At 42.0% G+C, this 19162-nt stretch overlaps 1 protein-coding gene across 1 annotated transcript; it reads right to left on the reverse strand.

Annotated features, from left to right (window-relative positions):
* Positions 1 to 3974: 3974 nt before the first annotated feature.
* On the reverse strand, positions 3975 to 5152 carry arl14 (ADP-ribosylation factor-like 14). Its single transcript, XM_048239199.1, has one exon. The coding sequence runs from the start codon at positions 5044 to 5046 to the stop codon at positions 4513 to 4515; it is 534 nt and encodes a 177-aa protein (XP_048095156.1). The 5' UTR covers positions 5047 to 5152; the 3' UTR covers positions 3975 to 4512.
* Positions 5153 to 19162: the final 14010 nt, after the last annotated feature.

The raw sequence follows: 19162 nt of genomic DNA on the forward strand, positions 1-19162 counted from the left end.
CATATTACATATTATTGTTGTTAATGAATTATTTCGACTTCTATACAACGCCTTATCTAGAACAAAACCTGCTCTGGCCACAAGTTTACCTTTGATCGGGTAAGTTTATAGCCTTTTCCTGGATTTGGGCTTATTTGTTGTTGCAGTTGCCAGCTGTTGTTTTAATTGTGGAAGCCTCCAAATACCCCTTTTTTTCTTGTTTCAAAGGAGGCGTGTCTTCTGAATATTTTGAAGGATCTACGTTTCTATCGAACTGCTTTGATATCCCATCCTCTTTATGATCTCATTCTGGGCCCCATGGTGTTAAAGAGTATTACCCATTTCATGCAGGTGAGGTTAACTCAGGCACAACCAGATTTGTTAGGTTACACAATCTAATAATAGCCTTAATAACAATCTAATAACTTAATCGATGGATTTTATTTTGCTCAAGCAGGATTGTTTCTCCCTTCCTTTCGCCGCACAGACTCCAATGGTAAGAGGCATCAGGTTAAAGTAAACTCTGATAAATAAAGTGTCCTCTTTGGTTTCATAGTAGGCCTATTGATTAATCAACATTGTGCATGCTCCCAGGTTTCGACGCATCCAGACAACACGTTTGATGAGAGGCTGCGACTGTGTAGAACACTAAGGGGATTCCGTACACGCACTATCACCATCAGCAGAGTCATCCGATATATTCTGAACAAAGATTGACCCTTTAATTGTCATTGAGGAGGGTCCTGTTTCTCATCAAAGATCAAAGCTGCTGATAACTTGTTAATCTACCTATTAGGCCTATATGCCCTATACATATAGTATAGGTTGATGTGCTCAAATACACTCCAAATAGGGGAATTTTTTTCTGTTTGTTCCCTTGGTTTAAAACTTCTGCTTTTATTTATTTATTTATTTATTTGAGGCTTGTAAAAAGGTATTTTGGCAGACCGATTTATTTATGATTTGTAAATTATGGTAGGCCTATTTATTAATGCCATCAACAAAAGCATGGGCATATAATTTGTTTTCTTTTCAATAAATTGAATGACATCCATCTTTCCTCTCTGTCAATTTATTTAAAGATATGCATAAGTTAATTTACTCTTGTTTCTAGGCAGCAGGTTGCACATTTTTCTTTCAAGTCAGGGTTGAGTTAAACCTAGACAAAACATGCAAAGTGATCATTTAACATAATGTGCTGTTCACGCAAGCACAGCTGAGAAGGCCATTGTTTGCTGTCTTTTGTATTTTCTGAGTCTAATGAAATTGATGTAGGCCTAAATATCGGTTTCATTTTATTTTCAACTTTTCAAACAGCAAATTCCAAGGTGTTATTTTCCCAGAGTTTGAGGTTGTAGAGTATATTTTTTTACACTGTAGAGTATTATTGAGGATAATGTACACTTGTCAGTGTGTCATAGCCGTGTTCGTTCTTTATTCAGCATTGTCAACATTCATTTGTAAATGACCTTAGGTGAATATCCTGTGCTCACTGACTTTTTTTTTTTACAGTTTTTCTCGATTGCTTTGACCTGCTTAAAGAAACTGGGATCCACTTTGTCTTCATGAACACCTTCTTTGCACAGAAGCAGTCATCTCTTACAAATGTGTGCACACGTTTTCATTGGGTTCACACATTTCTCACACCCTTTTGCAAAACAGTTAACACATCTATTCACAGGTGGTAGAGATTGGCAGTTACATCTTGGGAGGAATTGTGGTGTTTTTCTATGACTTAAAGGATGCATGTATGGTTTTTATAAGCTTTAACATTACTGCAGTTATTATGAGCGTTCCAAGGCCATTACACATCTTGACCAGACCAGCAGTCAAGGAGTGGGGTGCAGGAGGATACAGTAGAAACTAGGCCTCTCACTAGATGGTCAAGAGAGAGTATGATGTCAGCGTGAAGATAAAAGCAAGGACAAGTAACAGGTGGGCATTGGCTGCTATGAAGTAAACAAGATAAGAAAGCCCTGCTTACACCCAACTGGATAGAACCAGAAAGACCCAGAATTATACAGTTTTGCATATATTTTTATGCATGATGGGAAGATGGTTTCCACCAATATTAGTAACCCTGTCAGATGCTGATTGGCCAAAGGTCTCAAAGGTCAAGGGGTATAAAAGTTAGGCCGCAGCCATCTTCAAGTCAGATCTCATCGGGGGGCACCAGCTGATGACATCTCACCTCACCCTATTGCTTGACGGTTGGTCTGGACATCGTTTTGGCTGGACTACCACTGCAATACGCTCAACAGTCTTCAGAGATCTCCTGTCTGCACTGCAGTGTTTGTATTTTTGTGTAATTTTCAAGCAACTGAAATGGTATGTGGGTTAGCTAGTAGGACCATAAAAATCTACAGTATGTGAAAATAGCTAAGTATATGGATATTTAATGTGTAAAGTACCAATATTGTACCAAGTCCCATTCACAGAATAAATGCATGTTGTTACAGGTGTTTTGGGAACACCAAAATAAACATTTACAATAAACAATAGATTTTAACGCCCCTCAGGTGAAACAATCAAGGGATTAAGTAAGTAAGTATATATACTCTTGATTCCGTAAGAGAAATTTGGTTTCTGCATTTATTCCAATCCGTGAATTAGTGAAACACACACAGCACACAGTGAACAGTCTGAACACACAGTGAAGTGAAGCACACACTAACCCGGAGCAGTGAGCTGCCTGCTACAGCGGCGCTCGGGGAGCAGTAAGGGGTTAGGTGCCTTGGATTGACTATGACTATGACAAAAGACTATGAAAACAATAGAATTTAACAAAAATATTTTACAGGTTTTAGTTATGGAACCTAAACATTGTGTCAATAAACTTTGAGGAAAATCGGAGTCAGTGCTGCAACCGTTTTCCTGGATTTTGTCTGATTTGACACGGAATGACTCAATAGTGACTCTAGTGCACTCTTTCAGGACGGCAGAGGACCACAACTTTGGGGCCCATTTCCCATAGGACATTTCCATGCCAGTACTGCCCACCACAATCACACCAGCCACAGATAAGGCTTATCCAGAACATGTCACCATCCAGCAAGGCCTTCAATTGGCCCTGGGTATGGAAATGCCTCTGAGCTGTCTGAAGAGATTCTACAAAAAAGGTTCAGAACAATGGCTTGCTCAAAGAGTAGCCATCCTACAAAATGCCACAACAATCCATCTAGGGGTGGAAACAGATCAATTTCAAAAACAGACTTTTTTCAAGAAGTGTACCCTTTTTTGTTTTGTTGTACTTTTGTAAATCAGCATGAACTGAATTCTGAAAGAACTGGAGGTGTTTACTTTTCCCTTGGTTACAGAGAGGACATAGCAACCATGTAAAGTAATTTTTACTTAGGTGCATTTAAGTGCATTTTAAAAAGGACAGCTGCGATATCTGACCCATCATAAAACAAGACCAAGGGTGTGTGTTTAAGACAATGTTTACAGCATGCAGTAAATTACAGTTTTTCTTGATTGCTTTGGCCTACTTAAAGAAACTGGGATCCACTTGGTCTTCATGAACACCTTTTTTGCACAGCAGAAGTCATCTCTTGCAAATGTGTTCACACATTTTCATTGGGTTCACACATTTATCACACCCTTTTGCAAAACAGTTAACACAGATGCCATTCAAAGACCCCAAACTCTATTGGTTTCCCTGTGCTAAACAAAGGAAAACATCTATTAACAGGTGGTAGAGATCCCTTGCATAAGTTTGAATCTCTGATACACCTGTGTGAAACTCCTTTGCAAAATTATTCAATCAGCAATCATTCATTATCCATAAGAGATACCATATCTGTTCTGTGTTGCTATTTGCAAGTATAAGGCACAATTAGAGAAAGTACTGTATTGCCTATTTGGTGAAGAAAACAGTACAAAAGCTGACAAGTCTAGGTGTTTACTGTAGGTCTATTTCAATCAAAAATGACAAGTTGAATGAAATGTGTCTTGTCTAGGTGGTTATAGGTCTTATGTCAATGGCAGTTACACACTGGGAGGAATGAATACAATTCATTTTTATTCAAAAATGAAAAAGTGAAGGCTGAAACATTTTGAGAAGAGTGTTTAGCATTTTGTTGTGCAGTGTGTAATGACTGATTGAAAGCGAACAGTGATTTGACTACAAGTTGTGTTGTTCGAAGGCATAAATTGGCGTTTGCTGCGTGTTTTAAATGTTTTGAGTGTTACAGTCTTTTGCAAGCAAAATGTCATTTTGGCCAGAGTGATTCTGTTTAGATCTACAGTATGTGTTAACTGTTTTGACGTGATTTCTGAGTTGAAGCAAGCATTAAAGTGATTGAGAAAAACTGTATTTGCACAAGCTCAGTTAATCAGAACAAAATAATTTGGTATTGAATTACATTGCTAATAGTCCAGCATTGTCCTCCATTTGAAGGAAAGACCTGGGCAAGCATGGGAAGAAATCCTAAATTGCAGTCATGAAATACTGAAGGATGGTCTCTAAACTGGAGTTCTCATTAATGGTGAGTTAAAGGTGAACACGAGGTTTGTTGATACAGTGTTAATAACTTAAAGTTTCAGAAGACGTGCCATTTTTCGGAATCCTTCTTCCAGCCCTACTCCAGCAGTACTTGAGCAATACTGAACGTACCAGTCTCGATCGCAGCAAGTCTTATGCAGATTGAACGTCTCCGTGATCTCTCCTACCGTCATAGCTCCAGAAATATCCTGTTTATTGGCAAAAATCACCACAGGGAGGCCCCTTAGATGTTCATTTCTAAGAATGCGGTCAAACTCCTTGTGTGCTTCGCTCAAACGCTCCCTGTCAGAACAGTCCACAACAAAGATCAATCCTGCAGTGTCCTGGTAGAAGTTTTTCCAGTGAGGCCTCATCTTTTTCTGCCCTCCAATATCCCACACCGTTAAGGCCAACTTTTTCCTTTTTCTCTTGGTAGCAACCATTTCCACGTTGAATCCAATTGTTGGCACTGTGAAAAATTGTTGGTTGTACTTTAATTTGTAGAGGACGGTCGATTTACCCGCCGAGTCCAGGCCTAGAAGGAGGACTCGAGCTTCAAAAACTCTGGAACTTTTCTGACCCATCTAGTCAGTGAAGAGACTCAGTAATGCGGAAGCCTACTCACTCTGTGAGTGTTTGCTCTGTCTATTGTATTGAGCGAGTGAGTTATTATTTAGGTTGCTTAAAACTCACTGATAACGTAAGGCTGTGGGGTCAAAGTATAACTCAGTACTGAAATGAAGACACAAGTTGGGTGGATCTGCAAGGAGGAAGGGTAATGATTTTACAGCATGGGATAGGCCTAGTTTCCCATTTATATTAATAAGTCTCAGTTTTTTGTGTTGCATTTATTTGCCATTTTGTTGCTTGCTGTATAAAGTGTTTCCCCCCATTTGCATTGATTTTGAAACACGACTGTTCATGTTAGTAAACTTTAATGTTAAAAGTTTACTGGATGATCAAACAAGTTAAAATGTAATAATAAAATAAACCATTAGACCAATGTGTGTGCGTGTGCCCATGTGACTAGGCTCAGATGGGTGTGGGCATTTGATACAGTTTGTACAATGCTTTTAGTCAATCATTATGGTAACCATTACAGTGACTAATTCTCTAATCAAGAATCTAATCTAAACCTGCATTGTTCTTTGATTATTCAATTATTCCATGAGTACACACAAGCAGTTTTATCAAAACAGGTCTACTTGGAAAGGGGGATCCTGCTGCCATCAGGTTATTACGAGGCTGAAGCAAAGTCCTTTTAGGCAAGTCCCTCCACTTGGCGGCCATATACCAACGTGTTATGGGCACTCATCGGGCACAGTCTTTGGGTCGAACTGTGCGTGCGCAAGGCTTCACGACACCAATCTTGCTCCAGCGGCGAGATCACAACACATGATTGGCCCGATGTCTTCACAACACACCATATGATTGGCTCAATGTATTCACATGTCGACGTTTTGCCGAGGAAGGGGTGGGATATGTGTTGATAACGGCCATATTGGCGTGACAAACTAGCCCCATGCATTTCTATGGAGTATTTTTTGAGTGATGTGTCTCCTCATTAGAAAGTCTCTGGTTGAAGTTAGCACCACTTTCAGATCGCGGGGGACTTAAGTTTCGAGTCCACCTTAAAGGGGTGGTTCAGGATTTTGGACATAAGACCTTATTTCCAAGTAAGCAAGTGTGATATTTATCAGTGGAGACCGTTTTCAACACGTTTCATCCAGTCCTTCTAATTGCAGAGTTCGCAGGTGCTAGGCTAGCGCAAGTCAACGGTATGTGCTAGCCTGCCACTAAAGACAGTCTTACTCACTCCAAAGTACACCTGAGGCAAATTCCAGACAATCGATGTAAATGTCTGTGTTGATAGAATAGTGTAAGAAATACAACTACCCTTGCATCGGCGTTGCAATAGTTATACTTTGGTCCCTAAAGTTGTTAGTAGTCATTTTGCAACTCAGCGGACTGATATTACCAAGGCTACTACTAGGTATCCCCATTGGAGGCGCTTTACTGTTTACTTTTCGGGCTAGTACTACTAACCGAGCAAGTATAATTCCGCTGCTAAGAAACTAGTCCCTCAAAATGTAATGCGATCGTTGAAATGCAAGGATAGAATAACATTAGAAATAACACTGTCAATACAGACATTTACATCGATAGTCTGGCGTTATAATTTATTTGCCTCGGGTGTACTTTGGAGTGGGTAAGACTGTCTTTAGTGGCAGGCTAGCACATACCGTTGACTTGGCGCTTAGCCTAGCACCTCGCGAACTCTGCAATTAGAAGAACTGGATGAAACGTGTTGAAAACGGTCTCCACTGATAAATATCACACTTGCTTACTTGGAAATGAGGTCCTATGTCCAAAATCCTGAACCACCCCTTTAAATATTGCAATTTTCTACCACAAGGGGCCAGTGTTGACTGCAAATCCGCGATAACACAGGCATGTGCCTGTTGCAGATGAACAGGCATTGTTCACAGACGTTCAAAAGCCTGTATCTTTTTTCTGTTGACTCCATTGCCGAATGTTTTGATAAATGTTGCCTTTTGTGTTCTATTAAATAATTTGGTAATTTAGAAGGGGGGGGTATGTAGAGGGTGGCAGATTATGTAGTTTTTTCTTTATTTTCTGTGCTGGATCTTTTGATACATGTTGTGTTATGTTTTCTATTAAATATTTTTGTACACATTGCAGTGGGGTAGTTGGTAGCAGATTTTGATGTTTTTCTACAGTAAATGTATACCCGGTATACCAAATAAATGTATAATTGCAGAATTTCAGCACTAAAACAGCCACAATCATCTCAAGAAGGATTTTGCAAGGGATGTTTCACCACATTCTATAACTACACTCTCTTCTCTTTCGAATGACACCCCACTTGTGAAATTCTATGGTGGAAAATGGCCTTTTTTGCCCTTTGAAAATATAGTATGTATTTTGTAAAATTGCAGAATTTCAGCACTAGAACAGCCACACTCATCTCAGGAAGGATTTTGCAAGGGATCTTTCACCACATTCTGAAACTACACTCTCTCCTCTTTCCAATGACACCCCACTTGTGAAATTCTATGGTGGAATTTGCCCCTTTATTCCCTTTGAATTTAAATTGTATTTGGAAAATTGCAGAATTTCCCCACATTCTGAAACTACACCCTCTCCTCTTTCCAAGGACACCCCCTATGTGAAATTCTGTCGTGAAAAATAGCCCTTGAAAATAAAATGTATTTGTAAAATTTAAGATTTTCAGCACTAGATTTGGTCTAGACTTCCCATAATGCATTTGTCATGGGAAATTTATTTTGTCCTATTTTTCTGATTATACATTTTCAGCACTACATTTGGTCCCTATCACTTAAAAGTCATTTGCCACATTTCTGTAATTTTTGGGGCCATTAGTGTTTCTACCTTGTCTTATTGGGGGCCAAGCATTGAAGCTGCGTAGGGACCCTATAGGGCTAGTAGGATTTGTTATTATGCTTCTGTCTAGTGCCATGGGAGTCCATGGCAGCACATACAAATGTACATAGTAAAATGCTCAAACTTTGCACACTTATTCTACTCAGGCCACTGACCAATTTCACCAAGTTACTGCCCCCAAAACCTCAAATATCTAGGACCACCGACTAGTCAAAATCCATCAATCTTTTAACAGCATTAATGCAAATAGCTCTGCAATGCTTTGATCTATGAAGCTCAAACTTGATCAGTGGATTAAGGCAAAAGGTAAGGCCCCACCCATCAATTTACAAGACGTTATCATGTGCACTGTAGCGCCACCACCAGACCAAGGTGAAAACTTTCCGAAAGCTTCACAGCTCTTGAATTTTGTCCATTTCTCTCTAAATTTGCAGCTCTGCAGCTATATTTGGGGGCCAAGCAGTTGAGCAGGAGCTGTCATGGCAACTCAGTTTTGTTACATTAGATGCATACACATCTTTCCACCATCAGGACAGTGAACTGTCATACTCTTCCTTCCTTTTGGCATTTGCACTTGCACACACCCTATTACCTGCTACCCCTCTCATCACACTTACCCCAACCCCCCACACACACACACACACACACACCCACACTCACACTGATAAACCCCCTCCCCCTTACACCACATAACCTCTCATACCTAGTTTAGTTTTTTGCTGAGATATGAGCTCATTTCCATAATTCTAGCACCCCCATAGTGGTAACAAGTCAACATAATATTGTATGTACATCCTCAGGATTTGGTCCCTAGCTAAAAGCTAAAATCAGCTAAAATCAGCTTCCAGCATAAGCTGGTCTATAGCTGGGGGGTTTTTTTCAGCAAAGTAACAGAGTACGGAAAGACCACACATGGAGTAGCAATTCATATATTAGATTTTTAATAAATGAATAGAACTTAACAAAATGGAGTGGAGTTGGATTTGGAAAATAAAAGTGTAAGCAATCAGTATAATGTGGTGCAGTGAATAATTTCAATTTCAACTTATATTTAATGTCACTTATAGAGCGCCAAAACATTACTCATGTTTTATGGCACAAGGAAAAACTCCCTAGAATTGGAGATACATATAGGAAGAAACCTCGAGTGGATACAAGACTCAAGGGCCTGACCCATCTGCCTAGGGTCAGTTACAGGGCAGGAAAGTCTGTACTGTATACATAATAAATGAATAGGTTAGTTATGGTGTACAGAATAGAACACAACAACCTGAGGTATGTTACAAAGAGGTAAGATGGTTACATAACCAGTATGATGTATGCATTAATCCTATTTAGTGTCAGAAAATTCCAATAGTCCAATGTAGGGCATGTATTGTCTATAGGGATTAGGAATTGTCATATGTCAAGTACTGGGTAGCTAGGCTGCACGGGCCAGGAATGCAGACAAGGGGACTGCAATAGGCAGTGGTAGGTGTTATGGCCAGCTCGTTCCCAGACCGAAACATAAAGAGGGACACGGACAACAAGGTTCAAACCAAATGTATTAATTTATTAAAGTAAAGCACAAGGTTACCAATAGCAAAATGTCTGGGGGAAATGAATGGGAGTGGTGGCGTGCGTGTATGAGTGTATGGATGTATGGATGCAAAGAAGCTAGTGAAGTGGGCCTAAAGACAAAGAAAGAGAAAGAGAGGTAGAGTTACAGTAGAAATGAAGGGAGAGAGCAAAGTGCAAGTGTGAGAGAATCAATGTGAGTGCCTGCAAGAAGTAAGAAAAATGCCTAATCAGAAAGATAGGGAACCCCTTATATAGCCCCACCCTAACCATAGGTGTAATCAATGAGGGTATTAGCCCAACCAGGCCCAGCCCTTCCCAGGGATGGGACTTCAGGTGCGATGAGGGCCAAACACAAGGAATAGTTTATCTCACAAGTGAGGTAAGAGGGAAGAAAGAGAGATAAATAGTAGGTATTACTATAAGTCGTGATGGTTAGTATTAATAAGTATATCAATGGTATTATATATAGTGTTATACTATAGAGACAAAAGGCAAGAGAGGGAGAGTTGAGAGAGAGAAGGAGAGAAGAGGGAGTTGAATGGCAAGACAAAGACAAGAGGTAAGAGGGGGAGTTGAGAGAGAGAAAGAAGCAGAGTTGTACGGTGTGACACATGAAAAGTCCATGACAGCGCTATGCTATGGCAGCATACCTAAGGCATGGTGAAGGGTAGTCAGCACCAGCGCAGGTATGGTCAGTTGCCACCATGACACGCATGACTAGGGTGCCAGTCACATGAGGACACAGCAGAGGTGGTCCATTCCAATAAAAACCCTGAGGTGGGTGAAGTTCCACACTACACCATACCTAACTATGGGAGGCACTAAAGATGTATGTGTTAAGTCTAGACTTGAAAATAGGGAGGGTGTCTGCTAATGAAATTGATGGAGAGAGTTAATTCCAGAGGAGGGGTGCGCTGTAGCAGAAAGCTCTGCCTCTACTGTTGGGATTTCAAGAAGTCCAGTATTCTGTGATCGTAGCAGTCTAGGTGGGTAATGTGGTACTAAAAGATCTTTAATATAGGTTCCCAGCCATTTATGGATTTGTATGTTACAAGTAATATTTTTAAGTCAATGAGACTTTTAACAGGTAGCCAGTGTAAAGATGCTAGGATGGGGGAAATGTGTTTATGTGTTGGAAACACTCTTGGGTATCACTGGCACTCCACTCTCCTGGTTTAGGTCATATCTCACAGCTAGGGAACAGTTTGTCTCCATAGGTAATTTCAGGTCCCCCAGTTCACCCCTTTCACATGGTGTTCCCCAGGGTTCTGTCCTAGGTCCCCTGCTCTTTGTCATTTACATCCTCCCCCTTGGTCATATTCTACGTCAGTATGGTTTAAACTTCCACTGCTATGCTGACGACACACAAATCTATATTCACACTAAGCCCTCCCACACACTCCCTCCCTCCAATCTAGTCACCTGTCTCAATGCCATAAGCAACTGGATGACACACAACTTTCTCAAATTAAACCATGACAAGACAGAAGCCATACTCATTGCCACACCATCTGTACTGAAAAAGCTGGAACAATCACATTTATCCATCCCTGGTTACTTCACCACCACTACCTCTGAAGTCAAAAACCTTGGTGTCATAATTGACTCTACCCTTTCCTTTGACTCTCACATCAAATTTCACTCTTGCTTTTCCTTCCTACTCATAACCTTGCCTCCTCCATCCCACCTGCTCCTCTATTACTGTTTTATTTTTTTATTTTTTTTCATACTTTTGTTGGCAATGTCTGTCCCCTGCTGAATGTATAGTGTGTTTTACTAAGTGTACTGTCTATTTGTACTGTCCCTGTATATGTTGCTTTTATGTCTATGTTCTCTTGTATACTGTTTCTGTTTGATGTTTTATGCTCTTATGTCTATATCCTTTTCTCTTATTGTACAGTGTCCTTGGGTGACTTGAAAGGCGCTTTAAATAAAATGTATTATTATTATTATTATTATTTATATTTTTTGGTCCTAGTGAGTGTGCGAGCAGCTGCATTTTGTATAAGCTGTAAGTTCCTTAGACCGGTATTATTGCAGCCAGTGTATAGAGCATTGCAATAGTCTATCCTTGAAGGACTTCCTTATCTTTGAAATGTTCCTTAAGTGGTAAAATGACGTTTTGGTGATTATTTATTGATAGGTCCTGGTCAATTATAACTGATAGATTTTTAGCACTTGTGGATGAGGTCAGTGGAAGATCACTATATGTACTGTAGCCTGTGATGAGGATAGGATATGCCTCATCTTTTTAGGACCTAAAACCATCTGAGTTCAAAAGCAGGAAGCCTTGAGGCACTCAATATTTCACCATAGTCTGGGTATATGGTTCATTATGGACCTGTACAAATTATTAACGGTTAAAAAGATATGGTATAAACCAAGCAAGTGCTGAGTCTTTGATGCCTATGGAATGTTCAAGCCTATGAAGTAGTATGTCATGGTCTATGGTGTCAAAGGCAGCGGTGAGGTCCAGGAGGATCAGTATTGATACATATCCATTATCAGCAGCAATGAGGAGGTCATTAAAAACTTTAACTAAGGCTGATTCAGTACTATGGTGAGCTCGAAAGCCAGACTGGTATAGTTCCTGGATTTTGTTCATATGTAAGAAGGCACAGATTTGTTTGGACTCTATTTTTTCAAGTATTTTTGACATGAAAGGGAGATTAGATATAGGTCTATCGTTAGCCAGCTTGTAAGGATCAAGACTAGGTGACACAATAAGCTAAAACAAAATCCAAAACGGTGCTGTAGAGACGGAGCCGGAAGTGGTTGACAACCGGTCTCCATTGAAGAAGCTTTTAAAAGCCCAGACTAGGAAATAATTAGCGTGCCTCCAAACACCTGCACCCAGCTCACCTGTAGGAGAGAGAGACACAACACAGACAGGAGGAGGAGCCAGGCAAGGCTGTCACAATATCTGTCTATATGGTTCATACTGACTTTCCATATTTATTGAAATGTTCTTATAATATATTCCGTTAATACTCTACATAAGAAAGCAAAATAATAGTAATATGATATTTGGAGTATGATGTCAGGAAACGTTTCAGATTTTATTCTTTCAATGATGCACAAGAACATCAAAGGAGAGACACATGTTTGTGTCATCCTAGGAAGGGTTTCAGAATTCTAGAAACATCCCTGATCCCTTACCTATTTGCTGCAGGCAGGAGGGGGGAGGCTCTTGTTGTTAGGATCCTGTCTTGTCTTGTTTTCCAGTATGTCTGCTCCTCTTGTGTCTTCCTGTTTGCTTTGTTTACTTCCTGTGTCTTGTGCCATGTGCTCCTTTGTTTGTTTGCCATGTGTCTCACTGCTCACTGTGGAGCTCCAGTGCTGTTGATCATGGTGTCGGAGAGGCAGTTCTTCAGTCTGACGAATTGTGGCCGCTCTATCAGGTAGTCTGCAATCCAGGATACCAGTTGAGCATCCACAATCATCTGCAGGAGTTTTTCACCCAGTCTGAGGGGTTGGATGGTGTTAAAAGCAGTGGAGAAGTCAAGGAACATGATACTCACAGCACTCTTCCCCTTGTCCAGAGGAGGGGGGATGAGGGGTATTTGGTGGCTGTAGACTGGTGGATGGTGAACAGCGTTAGTGTAGTCGCATTGTTCATGATCACATTGTGGGGGAGGGGTGCATCAGCCTTTGATGGTGGAGGTGCACGTTGCACTGAGAGTGAGGGGTGAGGTGTGAACCGGCAGGCAAGCAAGCAAGAGCAGTGTCTGAATTTAGTTGACTTTGTACTCTGCACAATGACAATAAAGTTGAGTCTAATCTAATCTATCCCTAGTAACCAAACATCACCAACATTATTGTGTGTCCATGAACCAAGTCTAGTTTCGGTACGAGAAAGCATTGCCAAGATATGAGCTCATTTTCTGTAACTTTAGTACCTCCTAGTGGTCCAAGGTCACCAAATATATTGTGTCCTCGGGATGGGGTCCTAAGTCCATATACCAAGTTTGGTTTTGGTACACAAAAGCATTGCTGATATATGAGCCTACACATGGGGGTTGTAATTGGAATGTGTGTAGCTGTTCAAGTGCTGAAATTCTGCAATTTCACAAATACATATTATATGTTCTAAGAGATGGAAAGGTCACATTTCCACGAAAGAATGTCATGAAAGTGAGGTGTCATTATGGGATGTCTGTCGCTGTTCAAGTGCTGAAATTTTGCAATTTCACAAATAAAGGCCATTTTCCACGATAGAATGTAACAAGTGGGGTGTCATTGGAAAGAGGAGAGAGTGTAGTTTCAGAATGTGGTGAAATATCCCTTGCAAAATCCTTCATGGGATATCTGTCGCTGTTAAAGTGCTGAAATTCTGCAATTTCACAAAATATATACTATACTCTACTGTACAACTGGAGCAGCTAGCATGCTATCGAGCAGACCGGGCCATTGTAAAGGGTGGAAAATCACGAGGAGGAGGAATCTGTGTTTACATCCGTGACCGAATGGTGCGGGACACTGTAGTAGTATGCAAACACTGCTCACCACTGGCGGAGTTTATGATCATAAAGTGCGTCCTTTTACCTGCCAAGGGAAATTACTGCGATTCTGCTAGTCGCAGTATACATCCCGCCTACCAACAATAACAGCGATAGGAACACGGCTCTTAGTGAACTGTACCAGGCTATCAGTGAACAACAGACGGCACACCCAGACGGTTTCACCATCTTCGCTGGAGATTTTAACCATGCAGACCTTAAAACTGTTTTCCAAAGCTACACCAGCATGTTGATTTTCCAACAAGAGGAGACAACATCCTGGACCTGGTCTACACTACACACAAAGGAGCATACAAAGCCACCCCCCTCCCCCACATTGGACTTTCTGACCATATCACTGTTATGCTAATGCAAAGAGTGAAAGCAAACAAACCGGTTCGCAAGCAGGTAAAAGTGTGGCCTGAGGGAGCCTCTGATGCTCTTCAAGACTTCTTTGACACAACAGACTGGGAAATGTTTAAGCAGGCAGCCACTTACAACAATCAGACAGACATAGAGGAGTACACAGACACTGTAACCTCTTACATCACCAAGTGCATTGATGATGTGACCCACACAAAAGACATCATCACTCGGGTTAACTGGAAGCCATGGCTGACAGGGGATGTCCTCAGGCTGCTGAGAGCCAGAGACAAAGCCTACAGAGCTGGGGATGAAGCTGGCGCCAAGCCCGCGCCACAGAGCTGTGAGAGCAACATCCCTCTGCTCAACAATCTGAACCGTTTCTTTGCTCGCTTTGAAGCACAAAACAGCACTTGCCCACAGAAGACCCCTCCCCCTCCACACGAGCAGCCCCTGTGCCTCTCTGCTGACAGCGTGAAGAGGACACTTGCTGCTATCAACACCCGTAAGGCAGCAGGCCCAGACAACATCCCAGGTCGTGCGCTGAAGGACTGCGCTGAGGAGCTTAAGGATGTCTTCACAGACATCTTTAACACTTCCCTGAAGCAAGCCATCGTCCCATCATGTTTCAAAGCTGCCACCATCATACCTGTGCTGAAGAAAACGGCTCCATCCTGCTTCAATGACTACCGCCCCGTGGCACTGACACCCATCATCATGAAGTGCTTTGAGCGGCTTGTCATGTCACACATCAAATCCATTCTCCCCCCCATCCTGGACCCCTTCCAGTTTGCATACCGAGCCAAACGGTCCACAGAGGATGCAATCTGCTCTGCCCTCCACCCAGCCCTCACCCACCTGGAAAAAAGAGACTCATATGTGAGTTTGCTGTTTATAGACTTCAGTTCTGCATTCAACACCATAATACCACAACAACTCATCTGCAAACTTGACAAACTGGGACTCAGTACCTACCTCTGCAACTGGCTACTGGACTTCCTCTGTCAGAGGCCTCAAGTAGTACGTGTTGGCAACAATATCTCAAGCAGCATCACACTGAGCACGGGGGCCCCCCAAGGCTGCGTGCTCAGTCCGCTGCTCTTCACCCTGCTGGCGCGATGACTGCACTGCAACCTACAGCAACAACCACATAGTGAAATTTGCTGACGACACAACTCTGGTGGGTCTCATCACCAAGGGCTTAACGAGACTCAATACAGGTTGGAGGTCGACCTTCTGACCACGTGGTGCAGGGACAACAACCTCCTGCTGAGCGTCAGCAAGACCAAGGAGATTGTTGTTGACTTCCGTAGAGGTCACACCCAACACCTGCCACTGACCATCGACGGTGCTGTGGTGGAGAGAGTGAGCAGCACCAAATTCCTGGGGGTGCACATCAGTGAAGACCTCTCCTGGACCACCAACACTGCATCACTGGCGAAGAAAGCTCAGCCGCCTGTACTTCCCTCTTGGAAACTCAGGCGAGCAAGTGCTCCACCAGCCATCATGACCACATTCTACCGAGGCACCATTGAGAGCATCCTCTCCAGCTGTATTGCTGTGTGGGGCGGAAGCTGCACTGAATACAACAGGAAAGCCCTGCAGCGCATAGTGAACACAGCTGGAAGGATTATTGGTGCTTCTCTCCCCTCCCTGAAGGACATTTACACCTCCCACCTCACCTGCAAGGCGACCAAAATTGTGAGTGATGCAAGTCACCTTACTTTGATCTACTGCCCTCTGGGAAGAGGTACAGAAGCCTGCGCTCCCGCACCACCAGACTCACCAACAGCTTCATACACCAGGCTGTTGGGATCCTGAACTCTCCCCCCCTCTCCCCCTCCCACCCTCAGCTACATAACATCCTGGACTTTTAGACCCAAAATGGCTGCCTTGCACTACTCCACTTGCACTACTCCACTTGTACACTTGCACACTTACAACTTGTTGTTGTTGTCCTGTTGTCCTGAACACTTCTGAACACACTTCTGCTGCTCTTACATAACTTGCACCACTATGCCACTTGCATACTTAGGTCAAACAAAACTACCTCAGCCATTTATTGGCCTGACTTTTGCACTATTATATTGACTGTCTACTGTATGCACAATTGCACAATTTCTACCAAATTTTGCTGCTCTTATTTCTTCATTGCATGTGCCTTCTTATTTTTACTTTTTATATTGTTTACTTGAATGTTATGTTTGTCTGTGGACCTAATTGGTAAAATATGTCTTGTCTCCACCGTGGAATAGTAGGAAACGCAATTTGGATCTCTTTGTATGTCTTGACATGTGGAGAAATTGACAATAAAGCAGACTTTGACTTTGATATATTCAGAGGGGCTAAATATGCCATTTTCCACCATAGAATTTCACAAGTGGGGTGTCATTGGAAAGAGGAGAGAGTGTAGTTTCAGAATGTGGTGAAAGACCACTTGCAAAATCCTTCGTGGGGTGTCATTGGAAAGTGGAGAGAGTGTAGTTTCAGAATGTGTTGACAGATCCCTTGCAAAATCCTTCATGGGATATCTGTCGCTGTTCAAGTGCTGAAATGCTGCAATTTCACAAAATATATACTATATATTCAGAGGGGCTAAATATGCCATTTTCCACAATAGAATGTAACAAGTGGGGTGTCATTGGAAAGAGGAGAGAGTGTAGTTTCAGAATGTGGTGAAAGACCACTTGCAAAATCCTTCGTGGGATATCTGTCGCTGTTCAAGTACTGAAATTCTGCAATTTCACAAACTATATTTTCAAAGGGCAAAAAAGGCCATTTTCCACCATAGAATTTCACAAGTGGGGTGTCATTGGAAAGAGGAGAGAGTGTACTTATAGCATGTGGTGAAAGATCCCTTGCAAAATCCTTCCCGAGATGATTGTGGCTGTTTTAGTGCTGAAATTCTGCAATTTCACAAATACATACTATATTTTAAAAGGGGCTAAATATGCCATTTTCCACCATAGAATTTTACAAGTGGGGTGTCATTGGAAAGAAGAGAGAGCGTAGTTTCAGAATGTGGTGAAAGATCCCTTGCAAAATCCTTTTTGAGATGATTGTGGCTGTTTTAGTGCTGAAATTCTGCAATTATACATTTACTTGGTATACCGGGTATACATTTACTGTAGAAAAACATCAAAATCTGCTACTGTAACAGGGTGGTACATAGGAAGGGCCAAGGGGCCAATCACAGTAGCCTGACTACGTCACCCTGAGGCCTAGTGCATCAGGGAATCTTTAAGAGATCGTACCTCTAAACAGACACAGCTCGTTCAGGTTCAAATATTACACAAGGGAGACATGAATCCCAGCAAAGCAAAAGATTTATTAATACACAAAAGTTGGGAAGTGGAGATCTGAGGGTGGCAACTATGGAAATCCACACAAATATCATGCAAGCATTAAGAAAAGCTCACCTATTACACAGCAAAGGCACACTGCAAAGCGATAAGCAATATACAAAACCACACGTATGCTCAGAGTAGCCCCCCTCAGAGCCACCTCCCTACTAAATAAACATAAGTTACCAACAGAAGGACAAGACAGGCAACACAAAAACCAAACATAAAATAACCAAAGCAAAACCAAGACAAGACAAGACAGCAGCACGACCCATGTTCCCCATCAGCATGACTGTGCTGCCTAAAAGAACAGAACACAGAAGATTAAACAAACACACCACAATATACATAACATAAAACCACAAAAGTTTAGGGGGAGACAGCATACCTGACGGTAGCAGACAGGGGCTACACCAGTGGAGTCTGCATTGCTACTGGCTGCTGCCCCTCTTAAGTAGCACTCCACTGGTGCCAGATTGATCAAATGCCTATGCCCCCCCCCCTTCATTAGTACTTGCAGGTGCTATGAGGAAATAGCAGGCAGAGAAGGTCTACCTGCTACACTACCAACTACCCCACTGCAATATGTACACAATTATTTAATAGAAAAACATAACACAACACAACACGTATCAAAAGATCCAGCACAGAAAATAAAGAAAAAACTACATAATCTGCCACCTCCCCTTCTAAATTACCAAATTATTTAATAGAACACAAAAGGCAGCATTTATCAAAACATTCGGCAATGGAGTCAGAAAAACAGAAAAAAGATACAGGCTTTTGAACGTCTGTGAACAATGCCTGTTCATCTGCAACAGGCACATGCCTGTGTTATTGCAGATTTGCGGTCAACTGGCCCCTTGTGGTAGAAAATTGCAATATTTAAAGGGGGATTGGAAAATTAACTCCCCCGCGATCTGAAAGTGGTGCCAACTTCAGCCTCGTAGGTTATTTGGGTTTATTTTCCCACCATAGCCTACAATGCCTTTTTTCGGATGGTTTCCTATAAAACTTCATTTTAACCAAAAGGTGACTTTTCAGACTTATCTGATTCCAGCATCCTAAACATCAACAACACAGTAACTCAGGGTTAGCATTGCCATTGATATTAATAAGCCATCCATCACAGACCGTCAGTTGTTGCCGACATGTTAGGAAAGTAGGGCCTATCATGCCATAAGCTAACTCGTCTCGTAGCTTTTACAACTCTTCAAGCTCCGAGAGCGGAACATCTCGCCATGTCTTGCGAAATACGCATGACTGACATTTGGACCAGTGAGCAAGCAAAGTAGAACTGGTCATCTTCAGGCGATATCTCTTGGCTTCATCCAACAACCACCAGTCGGATCTTCTACGAACACAAGTCCGGGTTTCTCACCATAGCGGCGTATCCAGCTTCGCGTTGCAACCTTAGGATTTTTCATGTCCGTTTGTTGTGTGGCATCAACAGCCGTTGAGAGTTTGTTTAATTTTTGACATATTCCATTGGGTTTAGCACCTGCTCC

The sequence above is a fragment of the Alosa alosa genome, chromosome 1, assembly GCF_017589495.1.
Source record: "Alosa alosa isolate M-15738 ecotype Scorff River chromosome 1, AALO_Geno_1.1, whole genome shotgun sequence".
Classification (NCBI taxonomy): domain Eukaryota; kingdom Metazoa; phylum Chordata; class Actinopteri; order Clupeiformes; family Clupeidae; genus Alosa; species Alosa alosa.